This window comes from Cyprinus carpio, chromosome B11 (assembly GCF_018340385.1).
Source record: "Cyprinus carpio isolate SPL01 chromosome B11, ASM1834038v1, whole genome shotgun sequence".
In the NCBI taxonomy this organism is placed as follows: domain Eukaryota; kingdom Metazoa; phylum Chordata; class Actinopteri; order Cypriniformes; family Cyprinidae; genus Cyprinus; species Cyprinus carpio.
This window is the reverse complement of record NC_056607.1, coordinates 12,389,183-12,402,356: the sequence shown is the minus strand read 5'-3', so window position 1 is coordinate 12,402,356 and position 13,174 is coordinate 12,389,183. Positions and strand designations below refer to the sequence as shown.

The 13,174-nt window shown below is 38.3% G+C and overlaps 1 protein-coding gene across 4 annotated transcripts in view; it reads left to right on the top strand.

Moving 5' to 3' along the window:
• The window catches only part of LOC109081480 (signal-induced proliferation-associated 1-like protein 2), a 65,304-nt gene that overhangs the window by 36,970 nt on the left and 15,160 nt on the right, over window positions 1-13,174 (top strand). For all 4 annotated transcript variants that reach the window (XM_042733927.1, XM_042733924.1, XM_042733925.1 and 1 more), the window contains exons 7-14: window positions 1,326-1,483; window positions 2,700-3,285; window positions 5,277-5,551; window positions 8,314-8,538; window positions 10,132-10,269; window positions 10,722-10,816; window positions 11,038-11,144; window positions 12,591-13,012. In XM_042733927.1, coding sequence (XP_042589861.1) covers window positions 1,326-1,483; window positions 2,700-3,285; window positions 5,277-5,551; window positions 8,314-8,538; window positions 10,132-10,269; window positions 10,722-10,816; window positions 11,038-11,144; window positions 12,591-13,012 — 2,006 coding nt within the window. The remainder of the gene's footprint in view (window positions 1-1,325; window positions 1,484-2,699; window positions 3,286-5,276; window positions 5,552-8,313; window positions 8,539-10,131; window positions 10,270-10,721; window positions 10,817-11,037; window positions 11,145-12,590; window positions 13,013-13,174) is intronic.

Here is a 13,174-nt window from a genome sequence, read left to right as displayed (position 1 = left end):
TATATATAAAACAGTTATTTTACAATATTACTGTCTTTGCTGTGAAAATGTTAAATACTAAAAAAAAAATTTTGAATGGTGGCCGATGTCAACACTTTGATTTAATGGTAGAAATTTAACATGTAGATAGATGCGATTATAATTTCTTTATTGTGAACAAAAAAGCAGATAATCTAACATAGATTGGCCTTTCTGCTGATTTATGCACACTTGAACAAGCACCTGCGCAAATGAGATTCAGGTCTGATCACTTACTCATGCCTGTCTACACAAAACTCTTTCAGCCCTCGTCAGTTCTCTATTCAAGTGGCTTGGTCTTGATCTGTGCATCTTTCAGACCTCACAGAACCTAGACCAATTGTCCTGCATCCTGCTAATTGTAAACACTACATCTTCCATCCAACTTTAAAAAAAAAAAAAAAAAAAAACTCCATCTTTAAAAAAAAAAAAAAAAAAAAAAAAGCTCCCTTTCCAGTTGCCCAGACAAGGCACAGATTTTAATGTCCTTAAGTGAAGAGCAGGACATATCAGGGTTAATTAGTTAGAAATGCATCATTTTCTGATGGTGAAAGGCTGTTTCTATTTATTTGGTGGAACAAATTTAAAAAGATTTGTTTCCCTTATCCGCTGTACCTTTCAATGGGCGGAACAATCCTAATAGAGTCTGCCGCAGATTAATTTACCACCGTAACAGCTTTCCATCAAGGACTTCCTGAAATCCCCATGGCTAGACTGAGCTCAGCCGAATGATAAAATTGAGATTTGTGCTTTTAAAAGAAAGCTTTTTTTATAGAAAGAGTAAAAAGAGAAGTATAGGAGCCCTTGCTTGGGTCTTTATTTGGCTGATTTGCGGGATTTGTTGTTTTCTGTCCATTAGATCATGGTCCGATAGGGATAATCTTGGAAAATAAGCTGGTGAAGATCTCCACAGCTTTGAGCTTTAAATTCAATACACCTCTGATCCTCTTTCTTTCCTTTGCTGACAGAGAGATGAGCCCAAGGGATATACAGTAGACTACAGCTAAACCATTTACACATTACTTAAGCTTTCTTATAGAAACAGTTGTTTATCCAGTATGCAGTAAATTATATGTGGATGTTTCTGTTGATACTGTTCTGTTGATTTTTTTTTTTTTTTTTCATTTATATGAAAAAATTAATTAATTTTTTTTTTTCCTGTTATGCATGTATTTCCACTTTTGGACAGTGTGTTTTAAGTTTATTTTTGCTTTGGGTTTTTCATTGGATGGCATCAACTGTAACTAGTTTCTTGTTAAAATGTGCACTATAATGACTGTCTTCTTATGATGTGTTTCCCCATCCAGCTACTGAGGAAAAGGCACATTGGAAATGACATCGTTACCATCATTTTCCAGGAACCAGGAGCTTTTCCATTCACACCCCAAAACATACGCTCTCACTTTCAACATGTCTTCATCATCATCAAAGTCCACAATCCTTGCACAGAGCATGTGTGTTACAGGTAAAATGTAAAATGTCAATTACTCACCATTTTTAGCCTAGCCTGTAAAATAAAAGCTTCTGTTTTACAATTAGAATGGGGGTTTAGCTTATACATGTTGCTTTGCTAAACAAAATACTGTTTTTTGCCAAGTCATACCCAATCCGTCCTGAATAAATCCAATTTTGTAAATGAAAGAACTCATTCTGTTGGGACGGGGGGCGGAGGTAGACGATGATGCTTTCCAAACAGCTTGGTGACAGTCAGATTTGACCTCTCAGCACGATAGGGAGGATTAAAGGATAAGATCGAAGGGAATTCAATTTCCAGTCTTATTTACTCAGTGTGTACCTCTTAAGCTTGTTCAGTGTAACATTGCGGAGAGCTGAGGGAGGCTGGAACCTGGCTCAAAGTAAAATTGCCCATCTCTTCTTCTGAGCAGATCTATGAGAGACTGCTGCGGAAAGATTTCTAAATTGATGTCAACGTTGAAGTCAAACGGAAAAGCTCTCTATGTATTCTTCTTACAGGGGACATGTTCTTCAGCCTTTTGCACATATGGCAAATATTTAAAGTTGAGCTTAATATGTGGAGACAGATGTAAGCCATTCATAGGTTGATTGGATTAATGTCCCGATAAAAGGATATATAAAATAAATATATTTTAAAAAATTATATTTATATAAAAATGTTATATTTAGTGCTGTCAAACGATTAATCGTGATAAATCGCATCCAAAATAAATGTTTTTGTTTTCAAAATATATGTGTACTGTGTATATGTATTATGTATATATATAAATACACACACATACAGTATATATTTTGAAAATATTTACATGTATATAGTAGGGATGCACAATAAATATCGGCACAATATTAATGCGCATCTCGTTTGACAATATATTATGTTATGTTATATTATTTTATATTGTATTATATTGCTCACCGGGGGGGGGGGCTGTAAAAAAAGAAAAAAAAGAAAACTTTTTACAATATTTACCACTGTTTTCTATTTTGATATAATTTAACATGTAATTTAGTCTTATGATTTTAGCAACCATTTCTTCCATTCTCAGTGTCACTGGATCCTTCAGAAATCCTAATATATTTATGGAATATCTAATGCAACACCTAAGTGTCATAATATCTTTGTGGAAACCATGATTAATTTTTTTTTACGATTATTTAATGAGTGAAACAAAAAACTTATTTCATCATATTTCTTTACTTAATAGTGTTGCAGTTGCCAGATCCAAAGATGTGCCTGCGTTTGGACCTCCTATACCAAAGGGGGTGATGTTCCCAAAGTCTGCTGTATTCCGGGACTTCCTGCTGGCCAAGGTGATCAACGGTGAAAATGCGGCCCATAAGTCTGAGAAGTTCCGTGCCATGGCAACGCGTACCCGCCAGGAATACCTTAAAGACCTTGTGGACAACTTTACCAGTGCAACGCCTGTGGACGCCTCGGGTGCAAAATTCAGCTTTATCACCCTAGGCGCCAAAAGGAAGGAGCGCAGTCGGCCAAGGAACAATGCTCATCTGTACAGTACGGGAGCCATCACGTGGCCGGTGGTTGCTTGGGACAGTTGCCAGTCCACCGATATTGGTTGTTTGCTGGCCATCTCCCGAGAGTTTGTGGCACTCATTGAGGAAGTGTCTCGAGAAGTGGTTTTCAACTGTTACTGCAAGGACATGATTGGTTGGAGCTCGTCCTCAATGGTGGGCAGGGTCAAGCTCTTTTACGAGCGCGGCGACTGTGTGGTGTTTTCCGTACAGGACGGATGCCCAGAGGAAGTTCGAGAGGTCGTACAACGATTAGAGGTATGAGTAGCCAATCCAGGATGAAAGATCAAGTTTTATCTAAGCTGAAGCTAAAACCAAGCTTCCCTTTTACTGTGAATAAGTGAGCAGTGTTGGTATACAGGATCAAGTTTCTCTTGGAATCAGGGGCCAAGGGTCAATGGATTAGCATTGGAAAGGTAGAAAGACAATGTTAGAGCAGATCACTTTACCTTAGCTTACCTTAAGCTTGCCAGAACTTTATTCACTCTGGGATAAATACATACATCAACACACACCTTCATAAATCAATATTAGTTCTGCTTCTTGCTTTATTGCCGTCCCATTCATGCTCAGTTGGTCTAGACCTGCAGACATACACTACACTTTTTACAGTGCAGTGTAGGTTGATGGACCCAGTCAGCATGTGTGGTCCATTCTCTTTGTGGGATTTGACAGCTTGTAAAATACCGTCCTTTGACTCTTAAACATGCTCTTGAATGTGTTTATTGCATTGGGTGGTTTGCTGTCATCATCATAGCATTTGTGCAGCAGACCATCAGCACGTTTTTCTTGGAATAAGCAAAAATTAAAATTCAGTCATTTACTCAGCCTCATGTTGTTTCAAACCTATACGACAGAGATTTTATATATTGAACTCAAAATTACCCCCCCTCCATTTTTTTGGAACCCATTGAATTTCATTGATAAAAAAACAGTTTGAAACATGTTTCTAAATATATTTTGTTATGCATAAGTAAGAAATTAATGCAGGGTATTTTCATATTCTTTAATTATGACTATTTGTGGTTTATGCCTCTTTTAAAAGAAATTATTTTTACACATTTTATTGAAAGTTGGTGGCAAAATAATGTGAAATGGTTTAGTATGGTAAAAGCCACGTTATGTCTGAATTGTTGAGCAACAGATCTTTTTATTTAAAAAAGGAAGCTTATATTTCATTTTAACCACCTCAGTCTCTTCAAAGTGCTTTTGTTGTTTTTGTGGGTGCTTAGAAAAGGTACCTTTGGGCTCTGGGTCAGAGTAATATCAGCTTACCTGAGGTTTGCTTAAAACTGTTTGTTTTCCGATCAAGTAGTTGCATGCAGAAGGTTTAAGCTGTTTTATCCAAAACACATTTGTTTTAGGTGTCAGGGGGCAGATTAATGGTAAATCCTCTAAAGAAAGAAATTAAGACATTTATTATGAAATTCCTAACAGTTCAACTCAGTTCATCTTTTTTCTTTTTCTTGAGAAAATGGTTTTGGCATTATCTGGTTTGTATGGCAGTTCTATGGCTCGCTGATCAGTTCAAAGGCCGTGTTTCTGAATTATATTGTAATTATAGGCTTACATTAAAATTCCCAATTGACTTGTTTTTGATGAGTTGTTAGTAAATTCAAATTCAACAAAAATCATGTCACACAATCATTGTTTACATTACCAATCCTTGGTGTGAACTTGTGCACATCCCTAGTAGTAGTGTGATGTATTATATGTAGCTACTAGCTAGTGTTTTGTTTTAATGCTTAATTACAAAAATTTGAAAAATAATAATAAAAAATTAAAATAATAATAAATTCATATAACATCTTACCTTCTGGGATTTAAGACCAGTTCTAGGTTATCCTAAGTTTAAGAAATTATTTGTTTTTCATAAATAAAGTTGAATTTAAAGAAGTTTTAAGAAATATTTTTGGGAATACAAAATACTCTAAACAAGAAAATAAGAAGAAAATGTGAATCTGGCCCCAGGTTGTCAGTTCGGGTTGTAGGAATGTGTTATTCATGAGATAACCAGTCTGTTGTGTTCTCCCATGTTGCTTTGACATTGGTTAATTTCATCCTTGAGAGACCTGGCTTCCACCATCATCTATATCTCTGCGTACCTGCTTACCCATCTGCATGCTTACCTGTGCAGGACCCTCTGCCCATTATCACAGCACAGATTTTATCTTCAAAAGTCGCTGAGGTGACAAAAAGCCCAGTTTCAGATGGTTAAAGTTTGTTTGTCTGTTCTAACTTTCCTGCAGATGGTCACCAGGGGTTGTGAGGCGCTAGAGATGACCCTGCGCAGAAATGCCCTGGGCCAGCTGGGATTCCATGTCAACTTTGAGGGTGTGGTAGCCGATGTGGAGCCATTCGGGTTTGCCTGGCAGGCAGGACTTCGCCCCGGCTGCCGTTTGTTGGAGATCTGCAAGGTCGCTGTTGGGACTCTAACTCACGAGCAGATGATTGAATATCTGCGGACCTCCTCACCTGTTACGGTGGTGGTCATACAGCCACATGAGGATGGCACCCCTAGAAGGTACAGTTGGTCCTCCATTTTTTTTCTATCCTGGAATAGAAAGTGACCTAGAACCCTGTTGAACTTTGTTGAACATGTGCCTCATGTTCTGTTTGCTCATTTCAGAAGAGCTGAGGGCTTTACCAAGAACATCTAAAGGCAGAGATTAAAGTGACCCTCCAGACTGTCAATAACTGGATTGACATTTATCGCCTCCCTGTGAGGCATAAAAGCCAGTCATATCAAGCACGCTGTGCTTTTTGTAAACAAAAATTTATAGAGGATTGCTTGCACTTCTGGTTGACCTTAACTGCTCTCTATATCTGTATCTTGGGAAAGCGTTTCTAGAGAACTATAGTTAACTGAAGCATGCCCGGACAAGTCAGAATTGTATTTGGTTACAGATCAGAGCAGTGAGTTTAGAAGTATTTAGCAAGAATACTAAGCACTAAAACTAATTGTAGCACTTTAGCAACCACATAGCGACACACTAAAACTACCTGTATCACCTATGCAGACACTGCATAGCAATGCATAACCATTCATAGCAACAAAACTACTCCCATTTCTGTAAAAATCTAGCTTGGTCTGTCTTAAAGTCTGCAGTCTTTAGAAGAGTCTTGAACTTGAAATGAATAGTGTTTTTTTTTTTTTTTTTTATTCACAACACTTTCTTTGTAAGACATTTCTCAATTCCAGGAATTTGTTGTGTGAGAGTCCAAGAGTGTGGTGTTCTTCACTGAAGTACTTCTTTGAAGAACTGTATCTTATTGTAGAGGCTGTGAGAATCTGTCTTGAGAGCTCTCTGCGATTCAAGAAGATCACCAGAGATTCTTGTTTTGGGAGCAGTTCTGTATGTGTGGTCGGAACAGAGTGGATTAGAAAACGGAAATGCAAGATTAACCATCAGTGAATCCCGCTGGCGTAGTTTGAACTTGTGTTAATTTTCTGTTTGTTCTTTTGGTTTCTCCCTCTCTAATAACACACGCCACAGATAATCACAGAAAAATACAGTGCATCATTTATCTGAAACCATTTGTCATCTCATTTGCGGATGTGTCTTTTCTCTTGCCAAACATCCCTGTGGTGATTATCATTTAATACAGTCTGCCAATTTCACTTACAAGATCTTCCCTTGACACTAAATTTGGTATTTTACTAGCTGACTAGAAAAGTAATCCAGATTAATAAATTGGAATGGATTCATAGAAATAGCCTGGCTGTAAATACAGCTTACAATTATGTACATTGGAGTCCAAAAGCCTGAGACCACTGGAGAAAATGCTTTTATTTTGCATTTTTCTCATTTGATACAAATTATGTTATTAGTGAATTATTTGAATTAGAAGAACTTTCAGAATGTGTTAGTAATTGGTTACATCTGATCATCTGGAGAAAGGAATCACAAAATTAATGTCACAAACTAAATGAATCCATGCTTTTCACTGTGGTCTTAGACCTTTACACCCCTCTGTGTGTGTATATAAGCGTCAACAGCCGGGAGGTATCCAGTCAGCTCAGAAGTGTGAAGAAAGCGATCCCACTGTTGGGGGTGCTCTGACCTGTAAACTCAGCTGCCATGATAATCCTTATTCTTTTGGAAGGAGCAGTCTGCCCCCACAATGCTTAGTTCAATCTCTCAGCCATTTCAAGGCTAATTAACTTGAGGAAAAAAACAGCGATCTATCCAAAAATCAGGCTAATCCATAGTATAGATGTGATTAATCCCAGCAGGCTTTTCAGTAATTAGATGATGTGCTGTTGATATAATGCAAGTTCATTAGCTCATGTTGGCGCCTATCACAAAGCACTTATGTCCTATATATAGTATCTGAGAAATCAGGTAACGATGACAGTAATGCTGGATGTATGTTATGCCACGCACAGTATTGGTCTCGTCCTGTTTATTGGAGCAGGAATTTCTGCTTTATGCTTTATGCTTACCTGTAGAGAAAAGTTCATATGACTCAACCTGAAAACTCAAATCACTTTGACTTTTCACCATGTTCAAAATAAGTCACCTGAGTCATCAAAAATGAAATGTTGGGCTGTTGTGAGTGATGTGCATAAAAAAGAACTGCAATGGTATCAAATGGTAAAACAGTAGTAATGCCCATGCATGCGTATACACTACCGTTCAAAAGTTATGTGTCAGATATTATTTTATGCAGCAAGGATGCATTAAATTTACCAAAAGTAACAATTAAGACATTACAAAAGATATGTTTCAAATTATTACTGTTCTTTGTTTCCATAAAAAATAATAAGCAACACAACTTTTATAACATTGATCCTAATGAATAAATGTTTTATAAGCACCAAATCAGCATATTAGAATGATTTCTGCTGCATCATGTAACACTGAAGGCTTGAGTATTGATGCTGAAAATTCAGCTTTGCCATCACAGGAATAAATAACATTTTAAAATATATTAAAACAGAAAATGTTATTTTAAACTGTAATATTATTTCACAATATTAGTGTTTTAATAATAATGGGATTTGCTTTAAAACAATCTTCATTCGCTAGTAAATTCAAATTAATTAAAAATCTTAAATAGTAACTTTTTTTTTTTGTAAAACTTATATATATATATAGAGAGATTATTATTTTTTTTTTTTTTTTTTTTTTTTTTTACTTGGAAATTGATATTTTTGATAAATGCAGCCTTGGCAAATAAATGCAGGTTTCTTTCAGAGGCTTCTTTCAAAAGCTTGGTAGTCCAAAAAACATGGTAGCAAGTCTAAAAACCCATGGTAATTTTCCTCTCTCTGTTTTTCAGAGGTGCCTCAGAGCTGTATCGTGTCCCCATCATGGAGTACAAGACTCTTGGTACAGGGCCTGGTTGGCACAGGATGACTCATGTTCCCCAGGGGCTGCCGCTGTCTCGTGTTTCACCCACTCAGGGTCCAGATCGACCCTCCCCGAGCCAGCAGATGTTCCAGTACGCACAAGCTGCCATCTCACGTAGCACTTCTTTTGATAAGAAGTACCAGGATGGTTCCAGGTAGGAGATATGTGATTGTCATTCCAAACACATATGCTGCTCTTTCATGCTTATATATACCTGTAATTTCACTTGTGTGTCATACTGTGATCCAACTCTCATGATTACTACTCATGAAACTATAGGGAAGTGATTCTCATGGAGGCACAAAGTGGATTGGTTTGATTTGTGTAACTGATCCTGTCATCCCTGTTACAGCATGTGGGTCTTCCTTACCCAGGATTTAGCTGTTTATTTGTGTATGGGCACGTGCAATGTATTGATGTCTATATCGTCCCTAGACCTTTTCTGTTCTAGTCCATGTCTCTGATGATGTAAAGGATAGATAATACCCAAATTTTCTATAATGCTTATTCATCTGAGAATCAGTTTTATATGGACAGCTAAAGCAAAAATGCCTAAAGTGAGATGCAAGCATAAACATTTTTCTGGCTCATATTACCAAATGAAAATTGATTAAATTATGTCATATTATCTCTGTAAACTGAGGACTACCTTTGGAAACGTTTCACTTCAGAACGAAATTAAATGTGGTGTATTCTCTTTAATGCAGAAAAATATAATTCTGAATGCTAAAGTAATATATGAATCTATTTTTTAAATCAAATTTACAGTTTTGCTTCACAAATGTGATTTTATATGAAATTCTATCAAATTAAAATAATATGTGTATAGGGAGAGAAAGATAATACAGTATACAGTAGGCTGCTGTTTTTATTTTTATTTTATTGTTTAAATCTGTGTTGATGTTTTTGTTGTGATGTGGGATTTTTGGCACATTTACCCAAAAACATTTGCCCCAAATGTCAAGCATAAGAGAAATGAAAATACAGTATTTTCAGTTTAATCTGAGTATTAAGTTATTCTGTATTGGTCGCCACTGTGAATGTGTCAGGACAGGTAACAAAAAGCAACACCTGGTTTTTATCGGGCTCAGCAACAGGAACTTTAAGAAACACTGATTCATAACGGTAATGTTTGATCCAGACACAGCTCCGCTGATATATCCGCTGGGAAAGCCCAAAAGGGAGCACATAGAGGCTATTAAGGATGATACATGCCACCCTGTGGATTAGAGGAAGGAAAAAAGTACAGAATGATTATGTCCTAGTCTGGTGTGGCATTGATTCGTGCTTTCGTATTTCTCAGGAGACGCCTTTCAGGGTGAGCTAATTGGAAACTTGATTTTCTGGTGCTGTAGAGTTGGGATTTCTTCATAATGTGCGTCTTCTTGTGCAGTTGAGAGCGACTGTGTGTTGCATGCTTGTGTCTTCACCTTGTCTGAAATGCACACACCTTTGCGGCCTCTTCACCCAGGCTGTCATCTCGTCCTCTGCTGGGATCCGTGTTGCACATGGACTGTCATTCCTTCCTGGAGTACGTTTCTCTTTTTTCCCCCCTGGAATGTGCAGACGTTCCCAGGCCTGGAGACACGGGGTCCTGCTATGAATAGAATCTGCTCCACCACTTTTTTTTTGACAGTGTTTCCTCCCTCCGGCCCAGAATATGAATGAGTCTTGCTGTAGCGCTCTCATTGCTGATGCCACCAGAGTTTTGATTAATGAGCTTCTGCCCTGTGTTTGCTCATTGCAGGGTGTTGCAGGACTTCGAGATGGTTCAGAGTCCATCTGGAAATCCCGGCCAGCACTACTGCAGTTCTCCCAGTAACCAATCAACCTCCAGTGACCCCGGTCCCTGCGGCACATGGGCCCAGAAAGCCAGTTATGATGGGTAATGAGATTCTGTTTGAAGCAGCCTTGTAACTCAGAAACCAAAGGGCCCAGCAGGTTTAGAGGTTATTGCAGGAGTCTAATCATATGAGATTTGGTGCAAATCTTTGGTGCAAACAGAATTAGGTAGAAGATGAAGTCAAGTCAAGTTATATTGGAGTGTAATTCTATGTCCTCTTTTCTGTCATGTCCACTATGAGCTAATATTTCATGACCATCTATGTGAACATCAGCTGTCCATTCACAGACCAACACGCAAACAATAGTCTTGAATCCTCAGCACCCAACCAATGCTAGGATCAGTTTTCATTATCAATGCCCTTTCAGACATTGAGCCACATTTTCAGTCCATATGAAATGCAATTATCAGGCTTATACAATATGCTTGAATAGTAAAACTGAAACACCATTAATGAATAATGCCTGTTGACATTTGCGCTGTTTGTCCAATAGATCGCAATCACCTGCCCTTCACGACCAGCCAGAAGAAAAAGAAGGAGATGGGCACAGAGAAAGGGAGCACAAGCTGGAGAGGACACGATCTGCCGGTACGGAAGCCCTGTTTTTCTTAAACTCCAATGCAGATTCAGCTAGATAAGTTTCAAACAAATTATAGAATTGATTTACCAATTTAATCGACTGAATTTACCAAGCTGCATTAAATAAATTGAGACATGTTTTTTTTATAAATCATTTGGTTAAAATTAACCAGATTTAAATTTATAGCGCTCCTATCAACGTCATGTAACATCACATTCATGATTTCCAGGTTCGCCTTGTGTTCCTGAAGCCAAATGGCACATCCCATCCACCAAGATCCTGAACCGAGGTTTACAGAGACAGGGAGCGAAAGAATCACCTGGTAAATTCCCTCGGGTAAGTGATCAATCAAATGAACTATAAAACTGTCCGTTCCGCTGAATTAATTAGACTAATAATTTTTTTTATAGCACTGGAACTTGTATTAGTCTGCTTGTCAACATTCCTTCCAGACAGCGATTTCCTAGTTTGCATATTAACTTTTGGTTATTGGAGTGTGAATATCTTTAAGATACAGTAAATGTCTTGCACTGTACAGCAACAGGAACATATGCTAAGTGAATGCATGTGTCGGTGCAAGTGTTTGTGTGTTTATATGTGGCTGATGGGTGCAGTGACCTCATTAGTCAGGAACGTGTAGTTGGCAGCACTGCAAATGCACCACATTTCTCCATGTGGTTGGGTGGTTGTGGAGGGGAGGTCACTGGTTTGGAGAAAAGGTGGGGTTGACATCTATGGCAGATGGCTCATAGTGTCCCATCCAGTCACGCAGTCCCTGTGGGAATTGACGTAAGAAACTGGACGCCAGTTACAGGACACCGCACTGTACATTCTCTCTTGTGCATCAGGTTAAGTACAAATCCACCTGATTTATCAAGTGCAAAAAGGTCATCCTACCCTGCTGCTCGCAGCCAGTGCTGATGCTAAGGGCAAGAAGAAAATTCATGGGTCATGTTTATCTCATATTACTTATGCAAAGCCTTACATTCCTCCATTACATGATTCACAGAACTGACAGTGTTTTGCAGTAGTGTGTTGACCACACTGGCTTTAGCCAGAGGGGACATTTGGAAATAGTGCACCATAGTAGATCTTCCAAAGCAAACCGTGCATTAAAGTTTAAAAATCATCCGCTTTCAATTCATTTGAAAGGGCTTAAATTTAGACGATGCAATTTAACAGAATAATCAATTATTCATTTTCCATGAGATTGGTCACATTAGGTGGTAATGGTGCAGCGCTGGTTCCTCTATCTGTTGCTGTTATTGCTCTACTAAATGCACGTCACCGCTCCAGGGGTCTTCCTTCATCTTGACGTAAGAAAATCACGCGTCGTCCTTCATCCATTTTTGTTGGGTTGTATTTTCAAAGAGCAGTAAACAAATGTCACATTTCGATAAATTGTTTGCCTGCCTCGTATTCAGTGCTTATGTAGTTCAGGACATAAAAACAGGAAAAAAAAAATAGAAAACAATTTATTTTTAAACTGAATTAATTTCAAAATACCCTGATAAAAAAAAAATTGTGGGATTTTATTTAAAAAAATCGTCAATATATATATATAAAATATATATATAAAAACTTTTTTCTTTTTTGTCTTTTTTTACTTGGAAATTGGTATTTTTTGATGAATGCAGCCTTGTTTAATAAATGCAGGTTAATAAATAAATAATTCCAGCCTTGGCGAGCATAAGAGACTTCTTATAAAGAAACATGAAAAATCTTACCAGCCCCAAACTTTTGAACTACTATAACACTTGGTCATCTTCCATAATCTTCCAGACTGGTGAGAAGAGCTGCCACAGTCATTGCTCCAGCCACTCCAGTAACAACACCCTCTCCAGCAATGCTTCTAGCGGCAGTGACGAGAAACATTTTGGTTCTGGAGACCCAATGGATCCAGAGTCCCTGGGTCTCACCTACATAAAGGGGGCGTCCACTGACAGTGGCATAGATACAGCACCCTGCATGCCCCCTCCACCTCCTGCCCTGCCCCTGACTGGGGTGGGACCCTCACGGATGGTCATGAGGGATGGGAGGGTCGAGACGGGACTCCCGTGGCCTCTGGAATACCATGAGGATGGTGAGACAGATGAAGGAAGGGCAAAGATGTTCCTGTCTCAAGGATATGTTGCTGCTACACCCACCGGTCACACCACGGATGGCAGCACTGGAGACCTGAGTGAGATCTCTTCGCTTTCAAGGTAAGTAAGTTCCCCAGGCAACACATTATAGCAAAAATTTAACAACGAAAAAACTTTAAGTTTTGATTCCCAGGGAACACATGTCACATAAAAACAAACAGCCTGAATGCACTGTAAGTCGCTTTGGATAAAAGCGTCTGCTAAATGCAAAAATGTAATGTA